General features: G+C 60.4%; 2 protein-coding genes across 7 annotated transcripts in view; one reads left to right on the top strand and one right to left on the bottom strand.

The window, feature by feature from the left end:
* Nucleotides 1-29: 29 nt before the first annotated feature.
* On the top strand, nt 30-6,555 carry LOC120403186 (phosphatidylserine decarboxylase proenzyme, mitochondrial-like). Of its 4 annotated transcripts, XM_039534026.1 has the most exons (7): nt 30-469; nt 2,533-2,656; nt 2,826-3,056; nt 4,290-4,416; nt 4,637-4,768; nt 4,897-5,057; nt 5,667-6,007. In XM_039534026.1, the coding sequence occupies exons 2-7, from the start codon at nt 2,534-2,536 to the stop codon at nt 5,889-5,891; spliced, it is 999 nt and encodes a 332-aa protein (XP_039389960.1). In that variant the 5' UTR covers nt 30-469; nt 2,533; the 3' UTR covers nt 5,892-6,007. The 4 variants fall into 4 exon arrangements, with proteins under 4 accessions (XP_039389960.1, XP_039389959.1, XP_039389963.1 ...); XM_039534025.1 differs by lacking the exon at nt 2,533-2,656; XM_039534029.1 differs by lacking the exons at nt 30-469; nt 2,533-2,656; nt 2,826-3,056; nt 4,897-5,057 and adding an exon at nt 3,617-3,754 and having other exon boundaries at nt 5,667-6,555.
* A 523-nt stretch (nt 6,556-7,078) lies between these two features.
* Nucleotides 7,079-17,990, bottom strand: part of SLC5A2 (solute carrier family 5 member 2) — a 30,759-nt gene continuing 19,847 nt past the window's right edge. For 2 of the 3 annotated variants that reach the window (XM_039533912.1, XM_039533913.1), the window contains 14 exons: nt 14,466-14,537; nt 13,975-14,079; nt 13,828-13,887; nt 13,498-13,602; nt 13,263-13,368; nt 13,069-13,149; nt 12,295-12,524; nt 12,031-12,166; nt 11,784-11,891; nt 10,881-11,031; nt 10,565-10,733; nt 8,470-8,685; nt 7,833-7,983; nt 7,079-7,635 (listed from right to left, as the gene is read on the bottom strand). In XM_039533912.1, the coding sequence (XP_039389846.1) occupies nt 7,430-7,635; nt 7,833-7,983; nt 8,470-8,685; nt 10,565-10,733; nt 10,881-11,031; nt 11,784-11,891; nt 12,031-12,166; nt 12,295-12,524; nt 13,069-13,149; nt 13,263-13,368; nt 13,498-13,602; nt 13,828-13,887; nt 13,975-14,079; nt 14,466-14,537 (1,896 nt within the window). In that variant the 3' untranslated portion in view covers nt 7,079-7,429. Of the gene's footprint in view, nt 7,636-7,832; nt 7,984-8,469; nt 8,686-10,564; nt 10,734-10,880; nt 11,032-11,783; nt 11,892-12,030; nt 12,167-12,294; nt 12,525-13,068; nt 13,150-13,262; nt 13,369-13,497; nt 13,603-13,827; nt 13,888-13,974; nt 14,080-14,465; nt 14,538-17,990 lie in introns of those variants that run through there. The other variant, XM_039533914.1, reaches the window with a different exon arrangement.

Here is a 17,990-nt window from a genome sequence, read left to right as displayed (position 1 = left end):
AGGGGGTACAGCGGAGATGCAGCCACCTCTTGGTTGGGGCGTGAGGGCTGTTTATATGGTGATCCCTCACCCAGCACTGAGATGCAGCCACCTCTGGTGCAGGGTGTGGGGACTGTTTATACGGGGATCCCTGGCCTGGCGCTGAGATGCAGCCCCCTCTGGGGTGGGGTTCGGGGGCTGTTTATACGGGGATCCCTTGCCTGGCACTGAGATGCAGCCGTATCCGGGGCAGAGTTCAAGCCTCTACTGTTTGCAATCCCACCGTGTGTGCGTGGCCAGGTGATGTCACGGTCCTGCTGTGTGGGGTGATGATGAGACCATAGGCTTGTGCGGAGCCAATTTCATGAGGGAAGGCCCGGCCCCTCCATGCAAGTCTTGTGAGTCATTGTGCACATGTCATGTGATGGCCATCGCTGAGCACTTGCAAGGTGGAAGAGACGGATCCGGGCCAGCAACATCCTTGCTCCCAGTGAGTGTGTCTGCTCTGTCTTCGCCCTGTGTGTGTGTGTGTGTGTGTGTGTGTGTGTGGTGATTTGTGTGTTGTTGTCATTCTCTGTGTGTGTGTGTTATTCTCTGTACCCTTGTAGTGGGTGTGATTTTGTGTTAGTGTCATTCAGTGTTTTTCTCTGTGTGATTGTGTTAGTGTTCTGTGTGTGTGTGCGATTTTGTGTTTGTGTGAATGTTACCCTCTATTGTTATAGTGTGCGTGACTGTGTGTTAGGAGTGTGCTCTGTACCCTTGTGTGTGTGATTGTATGTCTGTGTGTTTATGATTGTGTTAGTGTTCTCTGTATGTTGTGTGGGTGTGTGATTTTGTATTTGTGTGAATGTTACCCTCTTTTATTACAGTGTGTGTGATTGTGTGTTAGGAGTATTCTCTGTACCCTCATGTGTGTGACTGTATGTCTGTGTGTGTGTGTGTGTCTTCTGCATGCCATTGTGTGTGTGACTTTGTGTCACTGTCATTCTATGTGCCATATTGTAGGAGGCTGCTAGGGGGTGTCTGTGCTGAGTTGTGGGGTGTGTGTGCATATGCATGCACCAGCATCAGCAGATATCAGCTGTCTTGAGAGTCGCTGTCCTGCTATCAGTGTGTGCAGGTGTGCATGTTGCGGGGTGTGGGTCATTGTGTCAAATGTGTGTGTTGTATCTGTGCCGGTTGTACCGTCTGCTGTCAGCGAGTGTGTGTGAGTTTTCAGAATAGCAGCCGTGTTAGTCTGTATCCGCAAAAAGAACAGGAGGACTTGGGGCACTTTAGAGACTAACAGATTTATTTGAGCATAAGCTTTCGTGGGCTAGAACCCACTTCATCGGATGCATGCAGATGAAGTGGGCTGTAGCCCATGAAAGCTTATGCTCAAATAAATTTGTTAGTCTCTAAGGTGCCACAAGTCCTCCTGTTCTTTTTGTGTGAGTTTTGTTTCCTGTGTATATAAATAGCAGGGCGTGTCGCTCAAGGCAGATGTGTGTTACGTTACTAATGCGTGTAGAGGGGTGTCCTGTTCCATGTGTGTGGGACCCAAAGGCCAGGAGTCTCTCTCCCAGCCACTGTGCGTCAGTGTGTATGTGTACATTTGTGCATGTTTCCTCTGTGTGTGTAAGTGGGGGGCTGTGGCTGTCTGTAGGTTTTTAGGAGTCACACCCCACTCTTAGCTGCTGTGTGTTATGTGTGTGTATGTCTCTCTGTGTGTTACACTGTTATAGTCTGTGCGTATATGACACTGTGTCTGTGCACGTGTGTGATGTGTGTTACACTGTGCTACACTGCGACACTGTGTGAATTACGCTGTGCTCTGAGTGTGATACATGCTCTTTGTGTTAGTCTATTAGTGTATCACATCTGTTAGTGTTACACTGTTACACTCTCTATGTGTTACACTGTTATTCTATTCCCTGTGTTAAATTTGTGTGTGCAACTGTTACACACAGACACACAAAGAGTATCTTGGTGTGTGTGTTACACTGTGCTCTGTGACCCGGTTACACTTTCTGTGTTACACTGTTAGTGTGTTACACTGGTTTATGCTCTCTTTGTGTTACACCCTATGTGTGTTACATTTGTATGTGCAACACTTTTGCTTTGTGTCTCTATCAGAGTGTGTGTGTTATACTGCTATGCTCTGTGTGACACTGTGTGTTACGCTCTCTGTGTTACTGTGCCTGCGCACAACACTGTTATGCTCTGTGTGTTTGTGTTATGCTGTGTGTAACTGTGTTTGGTCTCGGGGAGTGGGCTGTCTCTGTCTTGGGGGTGCTGTCTGGCCCCATGGCAGCCCCGAGCCTGGGTGCTGCTCTCCTGATGGGCGTGGGGGGCCCAGCCCGGCTTTGGGGGATGCCTCTGGGGCAGTGACTCCCCTCTGCTCCAGGCTGGAATCTCCAAGGCAAAGGCAGGCTGTGTAGATCATCTCATAACTCCCAGGGGTGAGCACCCAGTGCTGCCCTCCGGGACGCCTGGGTCCCATTCTCTATCCCGGTCCCCCCCCCCCCCGGGGTGAGCCGTAGTGTGTGCATGGTGCTGTACTTGTCCCTCCAGGATGGCCATCCCCAGGCTCTCCCTGCAGCGCCATCTACCCCGGATACCTGGCCATGCCCTGCGGCTCCGCTCCTGGCAGATTCTCAAGCCCCTCACCCGTGTTGGGCTGCAACCCACCAGCAAGGTCAGGGCATGGGCGGTAGAGAAGGGGCCAGCGAGGGGGAGGAACTGGGGAGAAGGGGGGCAGAAGAAGGGATGGGAAGGATCAGGGGTGGGATGGGAGGAGTGGGGGGAGGGGATATATGGGGGGGCTCTAAGGGGTGAGTGCCCTCTGCTGACTCTCCCCCCTGCAGGCCTTGTACTGCCGTGCCCCCACCCGGCTGCTCTCGCGACTCTGGGGGATGCTGACAGGGCTGGCGCTGCCCCGCTGGCTGCAACGCCCCCTGCTGGCGCTCTACGTCTGGGCCTTCTCCGTCAACATGGCCGAGGCGGCTGAGGAAGATCTGAGTGGCTACCGCAGCCTTGGGGAGCTCTTCCGGCGCCCGCTCAAGCCCTGGGTGCGTCCCATTGCACCCCATGACATGGTATGTCCTTCTCTGTCCCCCCCATTGCCCTCCCATGGCATGGTACGTCCCGCCTTGCCCCCCATTGCCCTCCCATGGCATGGTATGTCCTTCTCTGACCCCCATTGCCCTCCCATGGCATGGTACGTCCCACCTTGCCCCCCATTGCCCTCCCATGACATGGTATGTCCTTCTCTGCCCCCCCATTGCCCTCCCATGACATGGTACATCCCATCTTGCCCCCTGTTGCCCTCCCATGGCATGATATGTCCTTCTCTGTCCCCCTCCCATTGCCCTCCCATGGCATGGTACATCCCGCCTTGCCCCCCATTGCCCTCCCATGACATGGTATCTCCCGGACTGCCCCCCAGTGCCCTTCCATGGCATGGTATGTCCTGCTTTGTTCTCTCCCCCCCTGCATTGCCCTTCCATGGCATGGTATGTCCTGCCCTGCCCCCCATTGTCCTTCCATGGCATGGTATGTCCTGCCCTGGCCCCCCATGACATGGTAGGGCCCTCCCATTGTCCTCCCATGACATGGTATATCTCGCCCGGCCCCTTCATTGCCTTCCCATGTCATGGCAGGCCCCCCACTCCCCTAGCAAAGCTCCTCATGGGATGGGATGTTCAATCCCACCCCTCCACAGTACGATTACCTTCCACTCCTGAACCCCCCACAATATGATAGGTCTCATTTTGTTCTCCCCTCACATGGCATGGTATGTCCCACCCCTCCTGCACAAATTATGGTATGCCCCCCTATGGTCTGCCTCATTCTCCCCTCCCCCCTGTGCCCCATATCATGGGTCTTCCCTTCCCATGAAACCCCTTTGACATGATGCCCACAGTGACAATACACATGCACGTCCCTCCCTGAGGCCAGGCTCACCAGGGTCCCAGACCTCCCCGCCTGCCTTGGCCTGCATGTGTGCCCAGCAGCTCTGCGAGCTCAACATGGCCGCGCCAGCAGCGGCACGAGCCTCCCTCACGTGTGAGACACAAGCGTGTTCACCAGGGCTCCAGGCCTGGTGCTTTCACAGCCTGGCTTTTCACAAGAGCTTTGCACTGTCTGTGCATGGGCTGGCATGGACTTTCCCCAGAGCCCTGCCCCTGCCTCCCCAGGGTACTGCTCCCTGGGGATTGGGAGTGCCCTCATCTTTGCTCAGCTGGCACAGGTGTGAATGCCCTGGCCTGCCCTCGTGAATCTCCGTGCAAGGCCATCCCCACTTCTCATCCTGTCCTGGCTGGTTGCAGGTCAGCCCGGCAGACGGCTGCATCGTGCACCTGGGCCGGGTGCGAAGGAGCCGCCTGGAGCAGGTGAAGGGGGTGACGTACTCCCTGGAGAGCTTCCTCGGGCCCCAGGACTGGAGGGAAGATAGGGGTGAGCGAGGGGTTAGGGAGTGGGCTGATATGGGGGGTTGGTCTTAGTATCCAATCCAGGGAGTGGGGGTGGTGGCTGGGGTAGATCCCAGGGGCCAATCTGGGGACCAAAGGGGCCACACTGGGGGGACAATCCCTCTGTGTGTGTGTGTGTGTGTGTGTCCGTGTCCCAATCCAAGGCAGGTGCAGATTAACCCTTTGCTGTCCGTCTCTCTCCCCAGGTAGGGGTCTCTCCCCATGGTGGCACCGGGGGCACCGGCTCTATCAGTGCATCATCTATCTGGCGCCGGGTGACTATCACCGCTTCCACTCACCCACCGACTGGCACATCCGGCACCGCCGGCACTTCCCCGGTACGGCACAGCCGAGGAGGGGAGCAGGCTGGGGCGGTGGGGGGCATGGACCCGATTGTCACTCACACTGGGGTCTCCTCTTCCCTCCCATCTATCTGCCTGCCCTGCCCCGTGCCCATCCGTGGCAGGCTCCTTGATGTCGGTGAGCCCGAGCGTGGTGCGCTGGATCCCAGGGCTATTCTGCCACAACGAGCGGGTGGTGCTGAGCGGGAAGTGGGCCCACGGCTTCTTCTCTCTGACTGCTGTGGGGGCCACCAACGTGGGCTCCATCCGCATCTACTGTGACCAGGTGGGGCTGGGGGCAGAGGGAGCTGGGAGCCCTGGAGAGGGGGGCAGCCCTCGTGTCCTGATGGGGTCCCTGGTGAGCGTGTGCACTTGTGGGGGTTGCATAGGGGCGAGTCCTGGTGAGCGTGCACAGGCTCATGGGATTGCATGTGGGGGGGGCCCTGGCGAGTGTGCACACGCTTACATGAAAAGACATGGGGGGTCCTGGTGACCGTGCACATGCTTGCACGATCTGATGTGAGGGAGGCCCTCGTGAGCATGTGTGTGCTTGTGGAATCTCATGTGGGGTGTCCCTGGTGAGCGTGCACGCATTTGTGGGATCAGACAAGGGGGGGGGCCCTGGTGAGTGTGCGTGCACATGTGCGATAGCACGTGGGGGGGCCTCCCGGTGAGCATGTGCGCCCATGGGATTGCATGTGGGGGGGGGGCCTGGTGAGCGCATGCTCTGGAGGAATTGCACGTGGGGTGGGCTAATGAGCATGTGCTCCTGTGGGGTCGCATGTTGGGGGTGGGCGGTGAGCACAGAGTCACATGGCTCTTGCGAGCCAGAGCAGACGTGGACTGAGGGGGTGCCCATCACCATGGTAACCGTGGCCCCCGTTCTCTCTGGCAGGACCTTCGAACCAATTGCGCCCGCCACGTGCAGGGCTGCTACCACGACCTCAGCTACTTGGCCTGGGCAGGGCCAGCCGGGGTCCCCGCCCCCAAGGGAGCCGGCCTGGGCGAGTTCAACCTGGGCTCCACCATCGTCCTCCTCTTCCAGGGGCCCCGGCGCTTTGGCTTCCGCACCAGTGCTGGGTGCAGGGTGCGGGTGGGGCAGGCGCTGGGCAGCCTGTGACGTGGCGGGCAGAGGAGCAGGCCCCCATTTCAGGGCGGGATCCTGATCTCCTGGGGAGATTGGCGAACCCCTTCACTGCCATGGGGGGACACCCCAGATTCAGTGGGGTACAGGGAGGAGACACCACACTTGTGGGAGAAGGGAAACCCCCATTTCAGATGGGAGAATTGGACCCCTCTTTACTGGGGGGAAGGGAGGGGTCCCCCATTCCAATAGCCCCGCCAGCTTTTTAGTGAGGAATGTGGGGGGCTTTGATACCCCTTAAGAGCCATGGAGGAAACATAGGAGTGACCCTGATCTTAGCAGGGGATGGGATTTTTGGAGGCGGGAGCACGAGGAACCATACATTCAAGGGGGGGCAAAGAGCCCCCCGCACTAGGAGAAGGGACCCCACTTTCCAGTGAGGGAATATGGGGTGAATCTGTTGCCCCCCCACCTTTAATTCCAATGGGGGTAAAAAGAAGCTACTTGGTTTTAAGTGGGGGGCAGTCCCACATTCAGCGGGGAGGGCATGGGGTGAATCCGAGCCCCCCCCTTAATTCCAAAGGGGGATGATATGAATGGGGCTCAGGGGAGCTCCTTCCCAGATCCTTTGGGGTTGAAATCTGGGGGGAACATTTGTACCATCCCCTCTGCCCCCCTGCCACCCCCACGCCATCCCAGCACCATAAAGCCGTCTGAGCACCAGGGGGCAGAGTAGCTCTGAAATAGAGCTTTCTATTTTCATATACAGCCTGTTTGTGTGTGTTTGTGGTGGGGAATGGGACCTGGGGCCTTTCTCCACTAGGGAGTGCCAGCTCCAGTCTGGGGCCCTGGGCTATGGGATTGCCTGGCTCAGGGGGGTGGGGGACGGGACCTGGGGCCTTTCCCCTTTAGGGGGCGCCAGCTCCAATCTGGCTCTGGGCTAGGGGATTGGCTGGCTGGGGGATGGGACCTGGGGCCTTTCCCCTCTATTTTCATATACAGCCTGTTTGTGTGTGTTTGCGCCTCTAGGGGGCGCCAGCTCCAATCTGGCCCTGGGCTACGGGATTGGCTGGCTCAGGGGGTGGGGAATGGGACCTGGGGCCTTTCCCCTCTAGGGGGCGCCGGCTCCAGCCCAGAAAAGCAGCCACAGGCTGGAGTTTCCCATTCATTTATTTGTCTATTGCTTCCCCTCCACACTCTTCCCAGCCTGAGTTTCATGGGGCTGGTGGGAGGCCGGGCTGGGGGTCGGTGAGGGGCTGGGGGCTCTGCTGTCCCCCTCCCGTTTCCACTCTCTTCCTGTGGTCTCTGTACTGGGGTTGTGGGGGAGGGGAGCCCCCAGAATATACCTTGCGGGAGGGGGAAGGTGCACAGCAGTGGGGGGGTCTATGGCATAGGGCAGAGGGGACCCCCCACCCCAGGGAGATGCCACATTGGATAGAGGGTGCAGGGGGCGGGTTACAGGAAAGAGGGTTTATTTGGCGGCAGTGGGGGGCGGAGGTGGCCTGGGAGCCCTGTGGCAGAGCAGGAGCGCCCCGTGGGGGGGCTGAGGCGGGAGGGCTCCCCATGGCAGCGGCTCAGGCGTAATAGCCCCACAGGAAGAGGGCAAGGGCCATCATGGCGATGGCATTGAGGTTGACGACCCGGCTCCAGGTCGGGTGCTCCGTGATGTCTGGCAGCCGCTCCGCACCTGGCTCCGGTGCCCGCTGCGCTGCACCCCCCAGGCTGCACAGCCACGCCATGCAGCGCCCCACGCAGCCCTGGGGCTGACTGGCCGGGGGGCCTGGCGGAAGAAAGAGTGTGAACAGCGCCCCCTGCCGAGCCCCCAACCCGCTCCCTGCAGCCCGGCTCCCCCCGCCGAGCCCCCCGCCCATCCCCCTACAGCCCGGCTCACCCCCGCCGAGCCCCCTGCAGCACAGCGCCCCCTGCCGAGCCCCCTCCCCGTCCCTCTGCAGCCCAGTGGCCCCTGTCAAGACCCACCTTCCACCTCCAAGACGTGCTCCACAGCCCCGTTCGTGGCCACTCCCTGTTGCTGCCTCGTTTCTTGCCTCCTTCTCTCCTCCTCCTCCTCCGTGTCCAGGTCCACGCGCTCCTCTTTGCTGTGACGCAGGCTGAACACCAGCCGATGTAGCTGGGGAGGGGGGGGGTCGCAGGGTGAGCACTTTGCACTGGGACGCCTGGGTCCCATTCCCCGTCCTGCTCCCTCCCGCTAGGGACGAGTGCCCTGCGCTGCTGTCCCGGACACCTGGGTCCCATTCCCTGTCCTGCTGTCTCCCCCTAGGGGCGAGTGCCCTGCACTGCTGTCCCGGACACCTGGGTCCCATTCCCTGTCCTGCTCTCTCTCTCTAGGGGTGAGCACCCTGCACTGCTGTCCTGGACACCTGGGTCCCATTCCCCATCCTGCTCTCTCTCTCTAGGGGTGAGCACCCTGCACTGCTGTCCCGGACACCTGGGTCCCATTCCCTGTCCTGCTCTCTCTCTCTAGGGGTGAGCACCCTGCGCTACTGTCCTGGACACTTCCCCACCCTGGTCTCTCCCTCCTAGGCGTGAGTGTCCTGCACAGCTGTCCCGGATGCCTGGGTCCCGTCCCCTTTCCCCCCTCCCAAGGGTTGCTCACGTGCTTGTCGGGGATGGGCGGGGTGCAAAGTGATACCCCCACCACCAGGACGACGCTGGCGAGGAAGAGGATGATGGCGAAGTACAGGTAGTGCACCCCGCAGATAAGTCTGGGGCAGGCGCTGGGGAAGATGCAGCTGCCTGTGCCGTAGGCGAATTCAGGCAGCAGACGGGCCAGGCCCATCAGCAGCCCCCCGATTAGCCCCCAGAACGCGCCCTGTGTGGAGAAAGACGGGGGAGGTCATCTGGGCTTCTGGGTCCTCGCTCCCTCATCATCCCACTGCCGGGATGCGAGTTCCCCACTCCCTCCACCCTCCCATGTTCTCCCGCTACCCAGATGCCCGGGTCCTCCGCACTCTGTCCACCATCCTCCCTGTGCCTGGCACTTGGGTTCCCCACATGCTCCCTTCCTCCCCCATCCTCCCACTGCCCAGACACTGGGTCCCCATTCCCCACACTCCTCCCCTCCCTTCCCACTGCCTGGATGCCTGGGTCCCCTCCTCCCTCCCCGCTCCAGCTGCTGCCTGCTGTGGACACTGGCAGACCAAGTGTCAGCTCATGCCAAGGCCTCTAGGCCTCAACCGGCCCCTGACACACACACAGCTGAGACCCAGCCTAGCTCACCTGTGTGTTAGCCTTGTTAAATTAGGGCTGAGGGCTTAGCGTTTAGACTCGCTGAGGCGTTTGTACGTTGCTGCAGGCAGTGAGCTCACCTAGCGCCTCTGTACCCCGGTTATACTGTGGGGTTGCTCTGTAACAGTAAATCACCAGCTGGGAAAATAGCACCACCGGGTGTGAAATGCCAGTTTGCCACAGGAGGCAGCTCCTGCCCTGCAAAAGCCGGCCCGTGGGGTCTGTCTCCACGGCAATTAGCCGCCCACGCTGGCCCGTGCCAGCCGATTCAGTAGACATCTGGGGTCGGGCTGGAGCCCAGGCTCTGGGACCCTCTGACCCCGCAGGCGCCTACAGCCTGGGCCGCACCCAGCCGTCTACACAGCCATGAAACCGGCCCACAGCCCAAGCCTGAGTCGGCTGCGGGTGTCAGCTGCTGTGTAGCCAGATCCAGCAACACCAGACAGACCAACGTGGAGCATCAGAGGGCAAATGATTGCCCCCCACACACACCCCTGAAGAGGATATGCCCATGAGGCCTCATCCTGCCAGCTTAAACTTTGGGGGAAGGGAATAAAAACCCCTGCCAGGAAGAACGTGGCTCTTTATATCGTTCGCACTGTGAGGATAGCTCAGGGATTTGAGCATTAGTCTGCTAACCCCAGCTTTGTGAGTTCAGCCCTTGAGGGGGCCATTTAGGGATCAGGGGCAAAAATCTGTCTGGGGATTGGTCCTGCCTTGAGCGGGAGGTTGGACGCCTGAGGTTGGACTCCTGAGGTCCCTTCCCACCCTGATATTCTATGATGCCAAGCCTAGGTAACCAGTGCTCGGCCTGCGTTAGCGCACAAGGATGCATGAGGTTTGCTTGTGAGCAATGCTTCTGCCCCCTTCTGGAATCTAAGACTCATTTGTGTGTGTAGCTTTACCCTTGTAACTAACACGTTTGTTTCTTCTTAGTTACTAAATCTTCCGCTGGTTTATTACAGGACTGGCTGCCAGCCTTGTCTCTGGCGTGAGCTCTGCAGAGCGACTGAGCTGGGGTGAGTGACTGGTCCCTTGGGACAGGGAGTAACCTGAATATCGGAGTGAGTTTTTGTGTCAGTCTGCCCTGAGGTTGGGACTCACGCCCTTGATCCATTCTAGAGAGTGTGACGCCTGCATCTCCACTCCCTCCCCCCCCTCCTCTTTCTTTCCATTGCCTGGACACCTGGGTCCCTCACCACCCCCCCACTTCCTGGAGGCCTGGGTCCCCCACATCCTCTGGCTGCCCAGACACCTGGATCTCCCATCACTTACCCGCCTCCTCTCCATCCCCAGACACCTGGGTCCCTTCCCCCCTCCCTCACCTCCTCCTCCTCTCCATCCCCGGACACCTGGGTCTCCCGATCCCCCGCCCGTTTCTCGCCATCCCGGACACCTGGGTCCCTTCCCACCCCGTCCCCTCCCCCCTCCATCTCCGGCTGGCTGGGTCCCCTGGCACTCACGGGCTCATTGACCCTCTTGACGAACAGGGCGAGGAAGAAGACAGCAGCGATGGGTGGCGCCAGGTAGCTGGCGATGGACTGGATGTAATCGAAGAGCTGCCCGCTCTGCGCCGCCTGCACCACTGGGATCCAGGCAATGCTGATGGCCACCATGCACAAGATCCACACCCTGCCCAGAGACCAGGGTGAGGGGCAGGGGCATGGCTGGGCCCACAGCGCCCCCTAGTGCTGGCTAGTAGACAGGGCATGGCTGAGCCCACAGCAAGCTCAGAGGCACAGCACTCCCTGCCACACAGTGCCCCTAGTGCACCCTCACCTGCCCACAATCAGCAGCTCCTTGCTCCTGGCCTGGGGCCGCAGGCGGTTGTAGATGTCCATGGTGAATAGGGTGCTGCTGCTATTGAAGATGGAGGCCAGGGAGCTCATCAGGGCGGCCAGCATCACGGCCAGCATCAACCCCCGCAAACCTGTAGGGGGCGACAGAGAGTCATAGTGCCCACCCCTTGCAGCCCAGCGCCCCCTACTGAGCCCCCCCACCCGCTCCCTGCAGCCCAGCGCCCCCTGCTGAGCCCCCACCCGCCTGCAGCCCAGCGCCCCCTGCTGAGCCCCCCGCCCGCTCCCTGCAGCCTGGCGCCCCTACTGAGCCCCCACCTGCTCCCTGCAGCCCAGCGCCCCCTGCTGATCCCCCCCACCCGCTCCCTGCAGCACGGCGCCCCCTGCTGAGCCCCACACCCACTCTCTGCAGCCCAGCGCCTCTGCTGAGCCCCACACCCACTCTCTGCAGCCCAGCGCCCCCTGCTGAGCCCCCTGCCTGCCCCCTCCAGCCCAGGGGCCGCGACTGAGCCCCCCCTCCTGCTCCCTGCAGCCCAGCTTCCCCTGCTGAGCCCCCTGCCTGCCCCCTCCAGCCCGGTGCCCCTGCTGAGCCCCGCCCCCCTCCCCTGCAGCCCAGAGCCCCCTGCTGAGTCCCCCATCTGCCCCCTGCAGCACGGTTCCCCCTGCTGAGCCCCCCTGCCCGCCCGCCCACTCTCTGCAGCACGGAGCCCCGAAGAGCCCCCGCATGCCCCTGCAGCCCAACACCCTGCTGAGCCCCCGCACCTGCCCGCTCCCTGCATCCTGGCACCCCCTGCAGAGCCCCCCGCCTGCCCCTGTAGCACAGCGCCCCCTGCTGATCCCCCCTAGCAATGCACTAAGGTATTGGGTGCCAGCTCCAACTGCTTACCGGCAGGCATGAGAGTCACCACCAACTTGGGGTAGGCGATGTTGGAGCAGCCGACTTCAGTGCCACAGATCCGCTTGCAGTCCTCTGGCACCACGCAGGCCACCTCGTCTGGAGAGAAAAACGGGGTCAGCAGGGGGGGCCAGGCCTGGAGGCAGGGGGCTAAGACATGGGGCAGCTGGGATCCCGCCAGCAGGGGGCAGCAGTGCCCAGCTGTCCCTATCTCCTGGTGAGGTGAGGGGCACCGTACCTGGGTAGAGGATGCGGCTGATCATTCCTGGCATCACCATGAGGAACATTGGCAACAGCTTCAGGTACCCACAGAGGATGCAGCCGGCTTTGACGTGGGTCAGGCTCTTGCCCGCTAGGCAACGTTGCACAATCACCTGTGAGCAGGGAACGCCCCAGTGAAAGGCCCCATGCCCTGAGCCAGCCAGTCCCCCACCCTGGGGCTGGAGCGGAGCCGGCGCCCCCAGAGGGGAAAGGCCCCGGGCCCCATTCTCCGCCCCCATACCTGGTCGCTGCACCAGTACCAGGTGGAGATGATGGTGAGGCCGAAGATTAGCGCTGGCCAGGGGAGGTCTCCGGTCAGGGGGTCGCGGAGGAGGTGGAAGGCGTCGGGGCGGGGCTGGTAGCAGGTGGCTGAGATGTTGTACAGGGCCGGGGCTGGAGAGAGGGTGTTGCTGGGAAGGGCCTCCAGGTATTTGTCAAAGAGCCCCTGGTAGCCCCCCACCTCGTGAAACGCTGCAAACCAACCAACAGGGGGCACTGTGACCAAGAGAGGCCTCGGCAGCCCGCTCCCCACAGCTGGGAGCCCCCCCGTCCAATAGCCAGTGCCTTTGCCCTGCTCCCTACAGTGCCCCCTGCTGGGGCTGGAGTCACCAGGAGCCCCCCACACCCAGCACCCCCTCCCCACTCCCCACAGCTGGGAGAACGTGGGGCTGGCAGGACCAGGGGCCCCTCATAGCCAGTGCTCCTGCCCTGTTCCCTACAGTGCCCCCTGCTGGGTCTGCCCCCATGCCAGTGCTCCTGCCCTGTTCCCTACAGTGCCTCCTGCTGGGGCTGGAGTCACAGGGAGCCCCCTCCCCTTACAGCCAGCACCCCAGCCCTGCTCCCTGTAGCACCCCCTGCTGGGGCTGGAGGTACCGGGAGCCCCCTCCCCTTACAGCCAGCACCCCAGCCCTGCTCCCTGTAGCGCCCCCTGCTGGGGCTGGAGGCACCAGGGGCTTCCTTTCAGCTGCAATTCCTGCCCCTGTCTGTGAGGGGAGCATGGGTGGGTCTCACTCACCAAAGCCCATGAGGACGAAGGCTCCCCCAATGATGACGAAGGTTTGCACGGTGTCGGTGTACATCAGGGCCGCCAGCCCCCCTGGGAGTGCAAGGAGGGGTGGGGTGAAACGGTGCCCACCTGGGCTCCCCTCCCCCGCCCCGGGCCCAGCTGGAGCAGCCCCTGGGCCCCCACCCCAGCTGCGGCCCCGTTACCTGTCACGGTGTATATGGTGGTAATTACGAGCAGGGCAATGACAGCGACGTAGATATCCCAGCCCAGCGCCTGCTGGATGAACACAGCCCCCGAGAACATGTCCACCTACGGGGGGCGATACAGGGTGGGGGGCTCAGCACGGGGCCGATGTACACAGCACCCCCTGCTGGGAGAAGCCGGGGCCAACAGCCACTGCTCCCGCCCCCGCCCCCTGGAAGAGGATTAATTACGTACTGAGATTTTAGTGAAGATGTAGAGAAAGAGGGACAGGACGGACAGATAGATCCGGATTCGCCGGCCCCCAAATCGCTTCTTCAGATACTGGGGCATTGTGATCACCTGCAGGTAAAGGGAGAACAGAACGGAACCCAGGAGTCCTGGCTCCCAGCCCCAACCCTCCAGACCCTCCTCACCTCCCAGAGCTGGGGATAGAACCCAGGAGTCCTGGCTCTCAGCCCCCCCCCCTGCTGTAACCACTAGACACCACTCCCCTTCTAGGGCTGGGGATAGAACCCAGGAGTCCTGGCTCCCAGCCCCACCGCCTGTACCCAGTGTGATGCTCACCCCAGCAGTGAGGTAGACAGGTACAAAGAGCCATCCAAGGAGGAGAACCACGAAGAGAGCCTGGTGGGGAGAGTGGAGCGGGGTCAGGGAGGGGGTGGAAGTGGGGCAGGGAGAGGGAGGTGGTTATGGGCACTCGAAATCACTTACATTCCACTCAAAGCCGGCCACAGCTAGGCCATTGGCAGCACCGGTGCCAGCCAGCCCCACGAAGTGCCCACTGCCGATGTTACTGGCGAAGAGAGACGCGCCCACCTGCAGCACAGCACGAGGGAGAGGGACTGGGCTATGGATAGATGCACCGAGTACTGTCCTAATGCCACCCCTGCCCTGGGCACTGCCCCTAATGCCATTCCCTACCCCTGGGCACTGCCCCTAACGCCACCTCCTGTCCCCTGGCACTACCCTAACGCCAATCCCTACCCCCGGCACTGGCCCTAATGCCACCTTCTGCCACTCAACCTCATCTCCTTGCTATGGTCCCCTGATGTCAAACCCTTGCCCCCCCATCCTCACCCCAGCTCCTGCTAGGGTCAAGTATTAAGCCTCAGCCCTAAACCCTGTTCTGAATCCATTCCCAAGATTGACGGTTAGCCCCATATCTACCTGTCTATCTGTCCCGCCCCCATTGCAATACTCACCGGCCACCAGACCATATTTCGACCAGCCAGGAAGTAACCCCCGATGGTGCTCCGGTTGGTGCGACACATGGACTGCAGGGGCAAGAGCGGGAGGAGGACATTTTCCAGGGGCTGGATGCTGCCTTTCTCCACCAGCTCCAGAGATACCCAACCAGCTCCATCTCCCTCCATGGGGTGAGTCCCCCCAGCTCTGGCTGGAGATGCCAGGCTCAGAGAAGGGCGATGGGAAGGAGCAGAGAGCGGGATCAAATCTCCTCTGGAGGGTGACTGGCCTGGGACTCACAGATTCTCAGGCCAGCCGGGTCTGACCTCCGGTGTCACACAAGCCAGGGAACTGCCCCAGATCATTCCTGGCTGAACGGGGGCAGATCTATTAGCACAACTTCCCAGCGATGGCGAATCAGCCACAGCCCTGGGTGAGCTGTTCCAATGGTTAATTCCCCTCAGTCTTTAAAACGTACCCCTTATTTCTAGTCTGAATTTGTCTATTTCCAGCCATTGGGGGGTGTCAGACCTTCGGCCACTAAAGAGCCCAGAATTAATTATTTGTTTCCTATGGAGGTACGTACAGACTGGGATCGGCCATCCCTTAATCTACTCTTGGTTATGCTAAATACATTGAGCTCCTGGAGTCAATCACAAGGAGGCAGAAAATGCACTTTCACCCGAGGTGTGATCGGCCTTCAGAACGCCCCGCCACCAGAAGTTGTGGAGGCCAAGATTCAAAGAGGGACTGGATATTTCAGTGGATGAAACTAGCCAGAGTTGATGACACAGCCTCCTGCTGCAGGGTTTCAGGGGGTCCCTGTTAGAGACCGGGTTGAGACATTTTGTGTGTGTGTGTGTGTGTGTGTGTGTGTGTGTGTGTGTGTCTCACATTTTCCTTTGCTGGAGACTGGGTTAGATGGGCCTCGGTTGTGAGCCAACCTGGCACTGAGTGAGGAATCCCACTGCAGTGCATGTGTCTTGCCTGAGTAATTCTGGTGTGTCCTACCATTTTGGGTCTTTGCCATGTACTGCAGCAAGCTGAGGGGCAGGGGTGGCTCCAGGCACCATCGCAGCAAGTGCATGCCTGGAGCGGCAAGTCGCGTGGCCGGGGGGTGGGGGGGGGGGCGGCGGCCTGCCGGTCCCTGTGAGGGCTGCAGTCAGGCAGCCTTTGGCGGTGTTTCTGCGGAAGGTCCACCGGTCCCACGCGGTTTCGGCGGCAGTTCAGCGGCGGGTATGGCGAACGCGCGGGACCGGCAGATCACCCGCAGAACCGCTGCTGAATCCGCGTGACCAGCGGACGTCCTGCAGACACGCCGCCGAAGGCTGCCTGACTGCCGTGCTTGGGGCGGCAAAAAACATTGAGCCACCCCTGCCGCGGGGGAGGGCTCCTGCACTCGGGGCTGTGTGCGGGTGGGGCTGGTGAGTTGGAGGGTCCGCAGTGATTCATTAAAGCCCTGGATCCATGGATGGGGGGGCTTTGTGTGGTGAGGCGATGCAGGGGGCCCACGCCGCACATTTCTGCTCCCTGACTAATCTGTTGAGATTTACACCTCATTACAGGCCTCATAGCATTCCTGGACCATGTACTTCCCAGTAATAATTAACAATCTCTTCCCCTGTCCCTGCCCAATGTGGAGCTGAGATCAAAGAGCTGAGAAGAGCAAAAAAACAACAACTACACAGCCAGGATGAGGACCCACTAGTCCTTCCACTGTGTGATGGGACCCTCCTGGGGTGGAGTAGAGGGCGTTATAAGGGGGAGAAGGGACAGAGATGTCATGGGAGTGGTGGGACAAGGAGAGCCCCATCTTGGAGCCCAACGGTTTGGGTTCTAGGTACATCAATCATGCCAGTGACTTGTGTTCTAGACATGTCAATCACATGAGGTAGCTGGGTTCTAGGATTTAGGGACTTAGGCATGGTGCTCAGTAAGGGAACACTTAATGTTTAGGTGCCGAGAAAATCACTGGACCAACACTGGGATCCAGAAAGTCTGAGCTAGGCACCAGGCTCCCTATATAATGAATGGGTGCTAGGCATGCTAGGCAGGGAGCCAGCTGAGCGAGACAATGGGAGATGGGGGGGGGTCCTATGTCCCGCCCCCTCAAGGAGTTCACCCCCTCAGTCCAAGCTGCAGAGAAGCGCCTCGCTCTGCCAGTGACCCAGAGCCGGGAACCCTTCTCCTGGGGTTGAGCAGCTTCGGTGCCTGCGTTGTTTCTTGTGAGAAAGAGTGACTGCCTCACTTCACGCAAAACAGCCACAGGAGGAGGTGCCCAGCTTACAACGCCCAGCCCAGTGCTTAGAGCACTCAGCCTGGGATGTGGAAGCTCCTGTTTCAATCCCGCCCCCGCCTGAAGAGAAGCCACAGAATGATAATAGGATAGTTGGACATGGGGCTCCCTTGGTCTCTCCTGGTACAGCTCCTCCTCCACAGTGGCTTTAAAGAACAGGAGTCCCTGGGCCAGAGAGAAAGCAGGCCAGGGCTTGAGAAGGACTCTGTGGGCCGGTGGTTGGGACACCCAGCTGGGAGGTGGGAGACCCCTGGGGCCAGTCCCTTGGCTGCAACCACTCCTTCACTGAGCCACCGCGGACCGGCTCCACCACGAGGGACTGAGGGGGTCCCACATCAGCATAGCCCAGTGGGTAGCATGAACGCCTGTCCTCCCCTGGTCGGTGGGTCGTGCTGGGGCTTAGGTGCGAGACAGGTGCCCAGACGCCCAGAGGGAGGCAGCAGCTCACATGTCCTGAGGCAGAAACTCAGGCGGGTATGAAACTTCTACTACAATGACTTAGGTGTTGGGCATGAGCCGAGCGAGAGTTTTGGGGATCTCAGGGGAGCCTAAAACTAGGACTTGGGCACCTAAGTCCTCCATGGATGTGGGTCTCAGCCGCAGGCCCTTCTGAGCCCTGCTGTTCTGTGTATGGGCTTCCCGGGCTGCAGCTCAGGTTCTGGGGTCAGATTTCTGGAGTTGAGCCCTGGGCTTTGGTTCTGGGATCTGCCAGCAACAGGGACATGCTAGGGTCAAGATGGAAATTCAAGTTTCAGCGTCTGAGTTCCTGGGTAGTGATGCTTGATTCTGGGATGGATGGATAAGTGTGTGCGAGGGTGTGTCTGGAGACCGATAGATGGGGGGGGGGGTGTGGGGATAGGCAGATGACTAAAGGGGTGAGTATGAGGATGGATAGAGGGGTGAGTAGCCGGCTGGATGGGTGGATAGAGGGGTGTGTATGGGGATAGACCGATGGATAGAGGGGTGTGTATGGGGATAGGTAGAGGGGTGTGTACGGGGATGGATAGAGGGGTGAGTAGCTGGGTGGATAGAGGGGTGTGTATGGGGATAGGTAGAGGGGTGTGTATGGGGATGGATAGAGGGGTGAGTAGCTGGCTGGATGGGTGGACAGAGTGGCGTGTAGATGGATACAGAGAGGGCTGTGTTTGGGCTGGATGGATAGAAGGTTGAGTATCAGGATGGATACATAGGGAGGTGTTTATGGAGACAGACAAAGGGATAGAGAGAGGTATGTACGGGGAGGGAT

Source organism: Mauremys reevesii, linkage group 4 (assembly GCF_016161935.1).
Source record: "Mauremys reevesii isolate NIE-2019 linkage group 4, ASM1616193v1, whole genome shotgun sequence".
Classification (NCBI taxonomy): Eukaryota; Metazoa; Chordata; order Testudines; family Geoemydidae; genus Mauremys; species Mauremys reevesii.
Note: the sequence above shows the minus strand (reverse complement) of the source record. Positions and strands in the feature narration are given on the sequence as shown.